The 13,922-nt window shown below is 40.4% G+C and overlaps 1 protein-coding gene across 1 annotated transcript in view; it reads left to right on the top strand.

Annotated features, from left to right (window-relative positions):
- Tspan7 (tetraspanin 7) overlaps positions 1-12,979 on the top strand; it is a 106,084-nt gene extending 93,105 nt beyond the window's left edge. The window contains exons 4-8 of the mRNA XM_052171509.1: positions 1,160-1,255; positions 2,601-2,756; positions 6,987-7,070; positions 11,696-11,771; positions 12,007-12,979. Coding sequence (XP_052027469.1) covers positions 1,160-1,255; positions 2,601-2,756; positions 6,987-7,070; positions 11,696-11,764 — 405 coding nt within the window. The 3' untranslated portion in view covers positions 11,765-11,771; positions 12,007-12,979. The remainder of the gene's footprint in view (positions 1-1,159; positions 1,256-2,600; positions 2,757-6,986; positions 7,071-11,695; positions 11,772-12,006) is intronic.
- Positions 12,980-13,922: the final 943 nt, after the last annotated feature.

Raw genomic sequence — 13,922 nt, 5'->3', positions numbered from 1 at the left:
CCAGACGTCCTCTTCTCCCTTTTCATTATATTCAGTAGGGATTGCAGTCTCACGCTGATTACCAAATAAAGGTTGACTTTGGCCAAGTGGTGAAACTCACTGGGTGACAGTAAGTCACATTGATACCACTTACTTGGACCAATGTGGTAAAGAAGCCTGGATTGCCTTTAGGGCAGCCACAGTCTTGTTTCTTAAGCCTGTGTCCTCAGGGTAACACAAAGCCTATTCTATACACAACACCCTACTCTGAGAATTTAAGAGTGAAGTGAGGTGACAGAATTGGCTATGATAGCCACTTCGCTTGTAGCCACTTTGGCTTGTAGCTGTCCAATGGATATTACTTCCAGAATTTAGTAAGGAAAATCCCTACATGGGAGGGTTACCATATTTAACTTGGAGCTTGCCACCAGATAATTATTGCCACTTTCTGCTCTCCTAATTCAGAGGCATTGTATCAATCAGGCCTTAGTTTTACCATAAGCCACATGGCCTAGTAGTATACCTAAAACCTCACTTACCCCACATTTCAAGGGGATGGAACTTGAAAATGATCCCAAGGGCAAATATATTTACTGACAAGGAGAAAGGATTTCGTTAACTTTTTACTAACAAGAAAGCCCTTGTCCTTTAGCCTCTTTCATTTTGGCCTCAGTAATTACAGTTAAGTGAAAGGTAGCTTTTGTCCTACTGCTGCATAGTAGAATAGAGGTCAGTTTGGAGTCAATACCTTAGTCTTCACATCACACTGGTGTCTGGTCTGTTACCATTCTAACTGCATAAGTCAAAGAATATTATAGAAAGAAAGTTTGCTGTGAAACAGTTAAAAGAAAAATAACTGGAAAATTCATGCCTGATGATTGACCAGTCAGTCATCTTTATAGCACTTTTAGAATCTACCTAGCCATTTCAGTGAGCCATTTGACAGGCCGGGTTCCCTCTAAATTAGTAGTTGAAACCAACTTTGTCTTTACATTCCTCAGCTAGTTAAACCTTTGGTGAATTTTCTGAGCTCCTTTGTCTCAGAAAATAGGCTTTCCCTCTCTAGTTACCATCAAAGGAGAAAATTTCAGAAAAAAAAATGGTGCTGGAAAACTGGTAGGAATCTGAGTCAGATTAGGACACAATGGACTGGATATACATCCCCCTTTATCTTCTGTAGATCAAGGACACCTTCCTGAGGACTTACACCGATGCCATGCAGAACTACAATGGTAATGATGAGAGGAGCCGGGCCGTGGACCATGTGCAGCGCAGTGTAAGTTTTAGGGAAGGAGATGGGTGCGGAGCCTGCATGTACAGTTCTGGGCTTAACCCTCTAGACTTGGTGGGTAGGTAGGTTAGAGCAGTTGCATATACTGTTGATTCTCATTCTCAAATGCTTGGTCCAGTTCTGTTTTCAAGAGTTGGGTCCAAGCATTTGCCCAGGCTTTGGTTTTCTAGGAAGTGAGCATCAAGAAGACACATTCTCCAATGTGTCTTGTATTGGTAAGAGTGCTAAACCTGGCAACAATACCCCATTTGTCCTTCAAAACTGAACCATTTAAAAGGAGGTAGGTGGTGGATACATGTTGATCTAGCTAACCGCTGATTCCTGAGGGCAGGCTATCTAGACTTGGTGACTCCAGCCTTGACAGAGAAGGCATATGAGCAGCATCTACTTGGGGCAGTTTACTAAAGGTAGAAATGGACCAAAAGACAACTGAGAATCTGTCAGGTATAGTTTACAAAGGGGAGAATGATGTAATTATATTTAAACTTCATAAAATTTTTAAAAATTAAAACTTTTAAGATTTCCAGTTTTATTTTGATGACATTTCAGACTTTTTGGAAAGTCAAAAACTACATACTCAGGTTTTACCAACCGGTAACATTTTTGTCTCATTTGCTTTCATATTCTCTATATGAGATATGAGAAAACTTTTTATAAAGGGGATAAAGAGAAAATATTTTAGGCTATGGGGAAGGTCTTATACTCTGTGTCACAAACAACTGTGCCACCACAGCACAAGAGGAGCCATGGACAATAGGCAATGACCAAATCTCAAAACACCTTTATAAAACTAGGCAGGTGGTAGGCTATAGTTCACCAATATCAGCTTTCTATCCCACATAGAAATTATTTTCTCTAAGTTATTTATTTACTTATTATTGTAGGTCCAGTGGAGAACTTTTTAGGACCCATTAATTGCCTATCAGTATTCTGGGTGTAATTACCATGTGCATCTGCATATTTAATAGCACTCTTACATGATTGTGACATTTAGCAAGGTCAGAACGATATTACTCTACTTGTGGAGCTAGTAAGAAAAACAGTGTATGTGGCTTCAACTTTCTTCTCAGAGTTCAAATGGGTACCAAAGATGATTGATAGTAGAGCTTAAGTTGATTTTTCCACACCAAAGGTATATGCTATATTGGGAGCCTGGCTGATGTATAGCCCTGACCGTCCTCTTGAGTCTGCCTTCTGAGTGCTGGGATTAAAGGCGTGTGCCACCACTGCCCAGCTTGATGTTTTTCTCATAGAAGCCTCAAAGCAAGAAATGAGGAGGTCACAGCATCTGCTCAACCACTCTTGAATTCGTTTATTTTCTCGTTAACAGCTGAGCTGCTGTGGTGTGCAGAACTACACCAACTGGAGCAGCAGCCCCTACTTCCTGGATCATGGCATCCCCCCAAGTTGCTGCATGAACGAAACTGACTGTAATCCCCTGGATCTGCACAATCTGACCGTGGCTGCCACCAAAGTTAACCAGAAGGTACTTCTTCCTCCCAGCCCTAATAGGACAGGCAGGTGGTGTGTGTTTGGGAGGCTTTTGTTACAGTTGTGAAATTAAGACAAATAGATTAGAAAAAGGTAGTCTCAGAGAGAGTTGAGCGTCTTCCTTTGTGGTGTTTGCTCGCCTAGGAGAAGCCCTTGAGGCTGCTCACTTCTGAAAGAGGAAGCTCTGCCTCCAATTGCTCTCTTGTGGCTCTCCCACAGCAAGTCTCCACCAGGCACAGCTATGTAGGGTTAGCAAATGGTTCCTGTTAACCCCGATGCCTGAGTCAGACGGAGAGTGTTTTCTTTTTTCTTTCTAGGCGCCTTTCTTCTACTTAATATCCCATCGAAACATGGAATTATTCACAGCTGGGTGCCAGTCTTTGGCAGGAAGAAGGGAGTAAGAGTTGACAGACAGCATCTGCTTCTGCTAGGAGGGTGGCCTTTATTTTAGGGAGTTCACTGATGTAGGAAAAGAAATGAACAACTCCAATTCAACTCACTGTCAACATCCGGTTTCCCAAAAAAGGAAAACAGAAAAAAAAAGATGCTGGAAGGAGATATAGACATCATTTCATGGGGAGAAAAGGAGAATGAACTTGCAGTAGTCAGAGAGAAGGGAAATCAATCCTGTATTACACTTTACAGAGAACACAATGAAGACGTGTTACAGCTGTGTGCTACAGCTCTGCATGGAGGTTATCAACATTCTTAAACATATAAAAGAAATGCCCTATGTAAACTATCACTTGAGAAACAAAGGAGCAGAATATGCTATTGAGTTTTGTCTTTAGCTCTCTAGACATGGGACAAATTTTCTTCTCTTACCAAGAAAACATTCTATTCTAGTCTATTCTTCTAATATCTTCCCAGTTCTGTGTTATATGGGCCATGTACTGAATAATTCATAGAGAGATGATAGCCGTTCTCTCAAGATTAGAATATTATTAGGTCATTTCTGTATCTTACCCATTTTATATTGGGATCTGTAACAGTGAATGCTTGGGTTCATGTGGCTGGTAAAAGCAGCAGCGATCCAATTTTGGTTAAAAAAACAAAACAAAACAACTTTTTTTTCTTTTAGGCTATTTAAGGACCCAGAAATCTAAATTCAGAGACAAGAGAGTTTAAATTCTGAATCAGGCATTTGTTAATTGAAGGATCTTGTTGAAGTTACTTAACCTTTCTCAGGATTTGTTTTTCTTATACGTAAAATGTAGATAATAGTAGTTTTTTATCTTTAGAATTAATAAGCACTGACCGCTCTTCCTAAAGGTTCAATTCACAACAGCCACATGATGGCTCACAATCATCTGCAATGGGATTGGATTCCCTCTTCTGGGTGTATATGAAGACAGATTGCACATAAACAAAAAAATAAATAAATTAAAAATAATAGGAATGAATGAAATAAATTATCTAAAGCATAATGACAGGCACAGACCACAGACAAATATAAGTATTAACTTTGATGCAAATATGACGTCAGCAATGTTCCTAGAAATGATGCAGCAGTTCCTATAGGGAATAGCTTCCGTTAGCATCTGAAAAAAGTTTGGGGGCCAGAAAGATGGCTCAGAGGTTAAGAGAGCTTGTTCCTCTGGCCCAGGACAAGAATTCAGATCCCAACACTGAGGCTGTCAGGCTCATAATTGTCTATAACTCCAGCTCCAGGGAATCTGACACCCTTTTATGGACTCCACAGGCAAAAGCACATGTGAATACCCACATACAGGCGCGCGCGCACACACACACACACACACAATGTGTTGTGATCATTTGGTGTTTTGAACTCTACCCTGTGATAATACAGAAAGATGACATTTGACTTTTACTCAATAACCTGGGGAACCTACATTATACAGATTTGGGGTGGAGAACAGGTCGGAGGAAGTGTGAACCATTACATAGGGGATTGGTTGTTTGGTTTGGGGCACAGGATTTATTTTTCTTTTGCTGGCGAAATGATGAAACGCCTGCAGGTTCATTTAACTGATTGCATTGGCTGAGCCCCTACCATAGGAATTTGTTGCTCGGTTTCTAAGAACAGAGGAGAAAGTAGTGGCCCTGTTTGGCAGCTACAGAGATGCCTTTGGAACCTTTTGGGAACTTGCCTTCTCCCCCAAATAGTTAAAGGCTGCCACTTGCAGATACTTTTCCACTGGTAACTGTTGATTTAGACACACCTAGAGGGTGAGGAAATTAACTGCTCTGTTTCTCAGTGTTTCCTAGGAAACCTAGGAGGTCTCTAGATTTATCTCATGCTTGACAACCAGGCTTTCATATTAGGAAATTGAGAGAGATGGTTATGGGTAGATAAGATCGCATTTTAGTGCAAGACTTTAGGATGAATGCAAACCCATAGTTGTAGTCCCAAAGCAATTCTTAATATCTACAGAGATGTGTGGGAACTTAGAGAGTAGGCTGTAGGGCTGAATGATGAATAATAGAGAAAATAAATTCGGGGATGGAAAATATTTTTTAAGTCATCCTCATCTTCTCTTTTTGGTTTACTCTATTACTGAAAGGATGTATTCACTTCATTTCTTATTTGTAGTAAATCCAGCTAACAATTCTTTACAGAATAATATTTATACTTCTCAAGTTTTAATGGACATATGAAATACCTGGAGAGCTTGTTAAAGTGCATTCTAATTCACCAAAAAAAATTATTAAAAAGGAATATCCCAAGCACACGACAGATTCTGGGTCCAAAACTCACAGGTAGAACCTCCAGTTTGGCCTTTCTCACAAGTTCTGTGCTACTTCTTCAATAACTATACACTGTGTGACAGGGAGAATTAGTTCCGCCATGGTTGAACAGGCTGTTACTTGTGTTTGTGATTTCTCCTCCTGGTTGACGTGAGCATATCAAAAATAAAGTTACTCTTAAAAAGTGTCCAAAAATGGCGCTGAGATGCGGTTCAGCTATAGAAAACTCCCATAGTATGTGTGAAGTCCTGTGTTCCAGGCCTCTCACAGGAGAAACACAAACAAAACTCCTCTCCCTAAAACAGTAGCACCCATACGATACTTGGTTTGAGTGCAGAATTCAAGTCATGATGAGGGTGAGCAGAAAAATCTCTGCCAACTAGTTTACTGTTGCTCTTCTCTGTTGGGATTCTCAGGCTTGTGTTTTGATATGTTGGGTCAATGTAATGCTGAGGCTTTGAAGCTCATTCTCCCACTTGGCCATCACTAGGGGGGAAAGAACCTGTGATGCTGGCCAGTTTAGAGAAGCACCTTTTGGTAAAGTGTTTGAGTACCTGCTTTGTCTTCCTGCCTATTGAAGCCTTCCTAGCCCACAGGTTGTTCTCCTGCTACTTTTTAGGAAAGTACTATGTTGTATCATATCCTTAGTAAACATGAGATCAGCAAGCTTCTACCGGAAAGAACCAAATCAGACAAGTCACCCCATGAGTCAGCATGCACTTACCTTCATATTTACATCAGCTAGGAAGGAATATGGATTGTAAATTTCATTGAAGCCATGTTATAGCACTGCTTCAAGTTAATGCACCTTCTCTCTGTAAAGATACTGTGATGATGAAGATGATTTAGAGCCAAGAGTATTAGTGGAATTTTCACATACTATGAACTTTGTTAAACAAAATAGGAATTTAAAAATGAAAGACAGTGAGAGTAGTTGTTGTGGTTGTTCAGATGTTATGACTTAGAATGATTGTTCAGGTAAACTACTTTGATTCTGTTCATTAACTGTCTTCATTTTTGCATAATTTTTATATTCGAGACAGAGTCCTTCACTGGAGCAAGCCATATATTCTGTCCTGAATAAGTCAACTCAGAAATAGGTTGATTGAGTTATTTTCATGTAAATGTACATTTAAACACGCACACATGCATGCACACATGCACACGGGGTACACACTCATACTTCTGTTCCTTCTGTTTGATCTAAAAGTAAGGGATTTTCTACTTATAGTCACCTTTGGCCTTTCTTTATGTTACAAAAGAAGTAGGTGCTTCCTTCCTGGATTAGATTGATAAAATATAGTCTACCTCAACAACATGTTAATTTTAATGTTAATGTATATTAATTATAATATTAGGGAAATATATTAATTATAATATTAGGAAAAGTGTCCTCTGTGGGTCCATTGTACTATCCTCTATACTTCTTTGTATGTTTGAATTTTTTGGTTTGATGAATGGTTGGTTGGTTGGTTGGTTGTTCGGTGGGTTTGACTTACCAATATTTTCTTTTTAGGGCTGTTATGATCTGGTGACCAGTTTTATGGAGACTAACATGGGGATCATTGCTGGAGTGGCGTTTGGAATTGCCTTCTCCCAGGTACTCAAATGATTATGCCGAGTCTAGCCTTGGCCAGCCTCCCACCTTGGTTTGCCTCTCTGGCCTCCAGTTTCCAGCCTATCCTTCTGTGCTCTGGGGAAGGTTGACAGATGAGGTCAGAGATCCTTGCTCATTAGGCCTTGGGGCATCTCTTTATTGATTTTTCTTTTTCAACTTAAATGAAGTTTTTCTGTCAAGGGAATATCGGTTACAGTTTAACTAATGACTACCTCCAGTAAAACAACTTGTTTCTTCACAGGTCAAATTGGGGGTAACAGAAGAAGGTGCTGGCTTTATTGGGACTTAAACAACCCTAAACATCAACTAGATTTGAAGGAGGCTCTTGCCTAGTTGACCTGTCTCACTCCCCCTCCTCTCCTCTCCTCTCCCTCTCCCTCTCCTTCTTTCCCTCTCTCTCTCCCTCCCCCCCTCTCTCTCTCGTTCTTTCATAGTTTCTTTGGATTATGTATAACATTAACAGTCTTCATCTTGTGAGCATTACTTTAATCTTTGGGTTTGAATATTCTGTTTCTGAAGAGGAAACCTAATTCTTTGTGTATTAAACTGTATTTATTAATATTTAACTATATTTTATCCATCTCTATCTCTATTCACCTTTTACAAACCATTGGGAGATATAATTATGCCAATTAAGTAAGCTGAAGGTATTAAAGGATACAACACATTTAGACTAAATCTAAAATTTAGCCTGCCTATAGCCAGTAAGGTCCTGTTTTACAGGCTTCTTGATCTGTGGAGCAAATGGTATGTCCTTGTTATAATAGTCTACAAGAACTGACATGTATACTTAGCAGCTTAAGAAAAATTTTATGTTTAACTCAGATTTTTTTCAGACTAACAGATCATTTTTCATAAAAAAGCCCAGTTCATATGTCAGTAATGGCCCCAAAGTTCCATTTCTATAGAGGCCCTCTCAAAGTCTACCCCTCTCCCTCCCCATCTGTTGTTCTGCTCAGCAATGCAAATGCAGTTTTGCTGTATCCCAGCTTGTTCTTGAGGTATTTTTATTGAAATATGAACTTCAAAGTACCCAAATTATAACTTTGTAATTTTAGTAGGTTATTACTTATGTGGCCCTTGCTGAGATCAGGGAATAATAGATCCCTAACTTGATAGTATGTGTCTCTGTCATGCAGGGTTTAGTATTAGAGACAGTGAAATGCTTTTCTTCTGTGTAGTTATCAAAACTTGTGTGATATGGCATCTCCCAAGAGCATGTGAAGTCAGTCACTCTAAGTGTCATTTGTGTTGCAGTTTTAAAATTCTCCTTAAACAGACTTTATTGCTTTCTCCCTCATGGACTGAATTAAACCCCCCAACACACACACACACACACACACACACACACACACACACACACACACGCCAACACAGACAGACACTAATCAGGTCACAAACAGTACAATTAACTCAGTCTCCAGAGACATTTGAAAGGCAGTTATTGCCCTGAACTTTCTCCCAATGGCTGCAACACTTCAGTAATAATACTTAGCAACATCTCTGTAATGGCCAGGGATAATTTTGAGGATCCCACACCTCGTGATTCATGCAAATGTATAGGGATATACACAACAGCCTTGAGCACATAGTTTCCTCAACACGGGCTGTTAAAAACAGAAATAAGGAAGTATGGTTGACACCTGGGTACACACACACACACACATTGCTGATATAATACATGCGGAGAATACCTCAATGAGCCTGAGATCTGACAGATGAAGTTTCTCATCTAATGATATTCTTATGTGCCTATGTAGTCATGGGTAGGTATGTGAAAGGGTAGGAAGAGCTTGAGGGGTTTTTGTTTGTTTGTTTGGTTGCTTGCTTTTTGGTTTGGTTTGGTTTGGTTTGGTTTGGTTTGGTTTAGTTTTACAAAATTCATTCAGATATTGTAGAACCAAACTTCTCAGATGCTGGTTGATGTGAATGAAAGTGGTCTGCCTTGGCTCGCCTATAATATAGGCCATCCTCCTACTGAATGAAGGCCATCCTCCCTGCTTCTCTCTCTCTTCCTCCCTCTCGGTGTCCCTTTCTCCCTTCCACTTTCCTTCATCTACTTTACATCTTCTTGCCCTCTCCCCACACACTGTTGGCAGAGACTGGCATCGTGCCCACCTGTTGTGTCAGATAGTAAAGGCAGTATAAAGATGCAAGACAAACTCTGCTGAGTCCAGTTTTCTTTATTGACTCGTAAGCACCATGTCCCTTAGGTAATTTGGCTTAGAACCCTTGTTTGGATGGCAGAGTTTGATCTAGCGCCCCCTAGGGATCCTACCTTTGTCCTCCCAAGGACAAGAAGTTGAGTGTGCATTGACAGGATGTTTCTTTCCATTCCTCAGGAAGTGACAGTCTCACTGTTTATTACAGACTCTGGAACTCCCTGTTTAATCCAGGCTAAACTCAATTTGAGACTTTCCCCCTACCTGAGCCACCTTACCTCTTTCACCATATGATTTTGATAGTTATCCTGTTCAAGAGGGAGCTTGGGCAGGAAGAGAGGAGGAGATAAGGACCTCATGGGTGGGAAAGAGCAAGGGAAAGTTTCATCTCTCCTTCTGATTTCCCTTATTTTCCTCCTCTTTTTTCTTTATTAGGAAGGAGATCATCTCTTAATTCAAAGACAAAAGCTATTTCCCAAGAAATATAGAACACATTCCTATAAATTCACCTCTTGATCTCCCACCTCCTTCCATGATGTTCCTTAGAGCCCAGAATCTGATGGGATGATTTGTTCTGTGCCTTAAAGGGCCCTGTTTCCCTTTTCTGTATACAGGGCAGAACAAATTAGGACTCTTCTCAGATAAGAAAGTGGATGCAACATAAATCTTTGGAAGGATTACCTGTATAGTTTGGGGAAGATAGTTGAACCCATTAAACCCATTTATTTATCTGGAAAGTTGAAATGAAAATATTACAAAGAGTTATAGTAAAAAACAGTCAACATTTTATTTTATCGGAGTTTGTTATATTGAATAATGCTTATTTATTTATGTATTTATTAGTGGAATATAGTTTTTCACACTGTGAAATATATTCTAGAATTGTTGATCTTGGAAAATAACAGTCTCTTAGAATGAGGCATGCTGTAAATTTAAAAGTTCTTGCACATCTGGAGGAATTTAGGTTCTCAGTTGGCAATATAATCTGAACATTACAGCCATGATACCTTCGGCCACTCCGCAGTAAGTCTATGACAATGTATATTTTGTGGCATAGAATGACAGAGGCCACAAGTAGGTTCTAAATAAGGTAATGAGTGCTTTATATCTGACAGGGGTTGTTTGTACATTTAAGGTTTTTTTGAGAGATAAGAAGTAGGGACTTGAACCTGCAAGGTGAGTTAACAGGCAGGTGAATACAGTGCAGGTGTTCCGGAGCAACAGAGCGGACACTGATGGCCACAAGGCTGTCTGTCACCTATCAGATGAGGGTGATGAGGTAGACTAGCAAAGTGATTCTTACCTCTGCGTGACTTATGGAAATACCAATTGCTGAACTGTACCTCAGTGACTGGTTCATAGGTAGGTGGTGGGACCTGAAAACACTCATTTCTGATAAAATCACGGGTGACGTTGGTGCTATCGTCCTGCACCATACTATCTTTGGAGATCCCTACTACCTATAAGACAACTGAACATAGCCAGTTTTTTAAAGGCACTATTAGCCAAAGGAAAATGGCCTCTGGACTCAAGTTTACCATTGAGCACCTCTCCAAAGAGTGCTTATCCTCTGGGTTTATAAAACTATTGGTTATTAATGAATGAAGAAAGATGTGACCAACGGTGCCTTGATACTTCTCATCAGATTCACCTGTGTCACAGGTTAATCCAAGGCCCAAAGCAGGGTAGGAACCACAGTGCTTTATGGAAGTGGTGGGACAAACTGGGAGGAGTTTTTGTGTGGCCCCAGAAAAACCTGAAAGTGGTCCCTGAACATATGTGGCCCCGTTTAGGCCTGCGATAGGTCCATGATTGAGAAACAGAATTTAAAGCTCTGATTTCCCATTCTCATTTCCCCACCCACCTCTTAATGATGGTGAGTTTGTTCTCTTACTGGCAAATGGACCCAGTCAAGAATAGTGTCTCTATTCTTGTCTCAAGGAAAGAACCACTATTCTGTCAGACAAGTATAGCCAGGGTATCAGAAATTCAAAGGGTATTTGTCTTTCAGTTAATATTATACCAATTTCATGTCATTTAATTATTTCTTGCATTAATCTCATAGCATGAGCATATTTTAGTTTGTGTTGGTATCAGACATTGTTCTGAAATGGCCACAGCGAGCTGCTACTTCTGGGCCTTGTAGCCAATTTCAGAACTTCCCATTGATCCCACACACTCGTACTCAGACTAGCTCAAACATTGATGCCATAATTCAAATCTGATTTGTTCTTCAGTCCTAACCTTTGCCCTCTCCAAATAAGAAAACCTCTTTGTGTTAAAAGCCATGTCTGGGTATCCATGTATCAGGACAACTCTTTTTGTTGGTAGATAGATGCAGTTGTTATATTTCAAAGTTTAATTCCAAGTATTTCTAGAGTTGAAAGCAGGGGACAGCTTTGTGATTTGAGATTCTTCTTTTACACTTGTTCTTCTCAATAACAGTTGATTGGCATGCTGCTCGCCTGCTGTCTGTCCCGGTTCATCACTGCCAATCAGTATGAGATGGTGTAAAGAGAAGGTGAGTGGGAATGGTGAGTGTTGGGTCTGGGAATTTTCCCCTTCAGTGGCCATACTCCCCTTGAAGTGGGCAGGAAGAGTGCCCAGCCACTGAACTGCCTGGGGGTATTGCCCACTTGTAGAAACCTCATATCCACATGTTGGGGAGGAGGTGGAGTGGATGTCATTGGGAAGAGTGGGCAGGCTGTTAGCAATGGTGACTCCCTCACATGCCTTCTTTTTCTCTTTTCTCTTAGTCTTTCAAGAACTTTGGAATAAGAGGCCTGTTTTTCAAAAGGAACTGCCGCAATCTCTGAAAGACTTCCAAAGAAAGTTATAGCACAGTACATACTATCCCTTCCCTGCTCCCACCACATGCTCCCCACAACCCCAAGCCCCTATGTGCAACTGACACTCCTACCCAGTCAATGCTCTGCCTTTCAGCCCATGTCATGTGTAATGTCCATCTTGTGAAGCCCCGTTGTAGCCAGGCCCCCTGCAGCTAGTCATAGTGAACCCCACCCTAAGGCCCTGTGAGTGCCAGCTCCCTCACATGTACTTGGTCCAACTGTAGGTGACTGGTTATCACACCCTCACTGGCCCCTGTGGCCCTGCATGTAGTAGGGGAGGCTTCAGTCAAGCCCCTCACTGTGGTCCAAGAATGCCACACACCTTTCTGTAGATATGCAGATGGTAATTATCTTTTCTTTTGGCTTAATCTGATTTGCTTTGGTTTTCCCTTTCCTGGGATTCTTTCCTACCTTCTTCAGGCTGTCTAGCACATGAGAGGAGACCCAGTGGGAGGTATTCATGAGGAGAAAACAGCTTGTGGCATACATGGCAGAAGGTGCTGTTAAGCATTAGACAGCCTCCATGTTCATCGTTCCAAGAGGTGGGTGTGGAGAGACAGTTTAGTGTAGGTTTTCCTCTCAGATGAAACCTGGATAATCCTGTTACAAGGTTGTGTTGTTACTTCCCTCATTTGCCCCAACTACTTACTATTATTTTACTTTCCACCTCACCCCCTGCCCGTATTTTTTTTTCCTTGCATTGACATTGTAGACTTTGAGGACCTCATCAGATCAATTTAAAAGTGAGTGTGGAAGGGAAATGAAAGTGAACATGTTTTTAAAAGATCTTAAAAATAATGCCTCTGTCTAGCATGCCAACAAGAATGCATTGATATTGTGAACATTTGTGATACATGTATTAATAAATAGAGCAAATGGCTGTGTTGTGGTTCTCTTCTTTGATTGTGATGACAATCTTCGAACGAACACATGTTCCCATCCTATCTTGCTCCCCAGGGGTTGGGGGACAGCCCCATCTTATGTACGGATGCAGCTGTCTACATGTATTCCCACCTAACCAAAACACTGGACATTTTTTTTAATTATGGATATTTCAGAAACTTGAATCACTTGTCATGAACAAGATAGACTGTTGGCTGCAGAGTTAGGGCCTTCATAGTATTCAGTACACCTCTGAAATTCATGAATGAAATACAAAGGCATCTGCAGAATTTTTTAAGTCCCCATTTAATTTTAAAATGAGATGAGTATGTTATTTCTTTCGTCGTTTCTATGAACACGTAGTCTTCCCTCTTTCATTTTTTCCTCTGGTTCATATTGAGTATAAATGATCTAAAGAACAACTCAATGGCCCAGTGTCCTTGTCTGTATTAATGAGATGCTTACATTTAATGGAAATGTCATTTTTAACAATAGGTATAGAAGGATGGATTATCTACAGTCATTGTTTTATCGGTAATTCCTATTGGCATGCACCACCACAACCAGCATTGCTTTTGGATGAACTGTCAAAAAGAGAAATAGCAGTAAAAGTATAAATTGATCAGTTACCAAAGCAGTGAATCTGAAAGGACCCTTTCTTTCTAGAACAGCACAGAATTAGGGCAGTTGTGACTTTCCAGGGACGTGCATTAATGAGTCTGAACTCTACACACAGTAAACCACACAAGATGTACAAAATAACATTTCCAAAGCATTCAGATGTCCCCTGTCCAGAAGGTCAGTTTCTTAGAAAAGCACAGAAAGTTGTTTTGGGAAACGTGTCACTCAAAATTTTTTCATTATTTAATTTTTAAGTTTAAGTTTATTTTTAAGTCTGGGCTACATACTTTTAATATGAAACATTTGGACTGAGATTTGTT

Source organism: Apodemus sylvaticus, chromosome X (genome assembly GCF_947179515.1).
Source record: "Apodemus sylvaticus chromosome X, mApoSyl1.1, whole genome shotgun sequence".
NCBI lineage: Eukaryota > Metazoa > Chordata > Mammalia > Rodentia > Muridae > Apodemus > Apodemus sylvaticus.
Note: the sequence above shows the minus strand (reverse complement) of the source record. Positions and strands in the feature narration are given on the sequence as shown.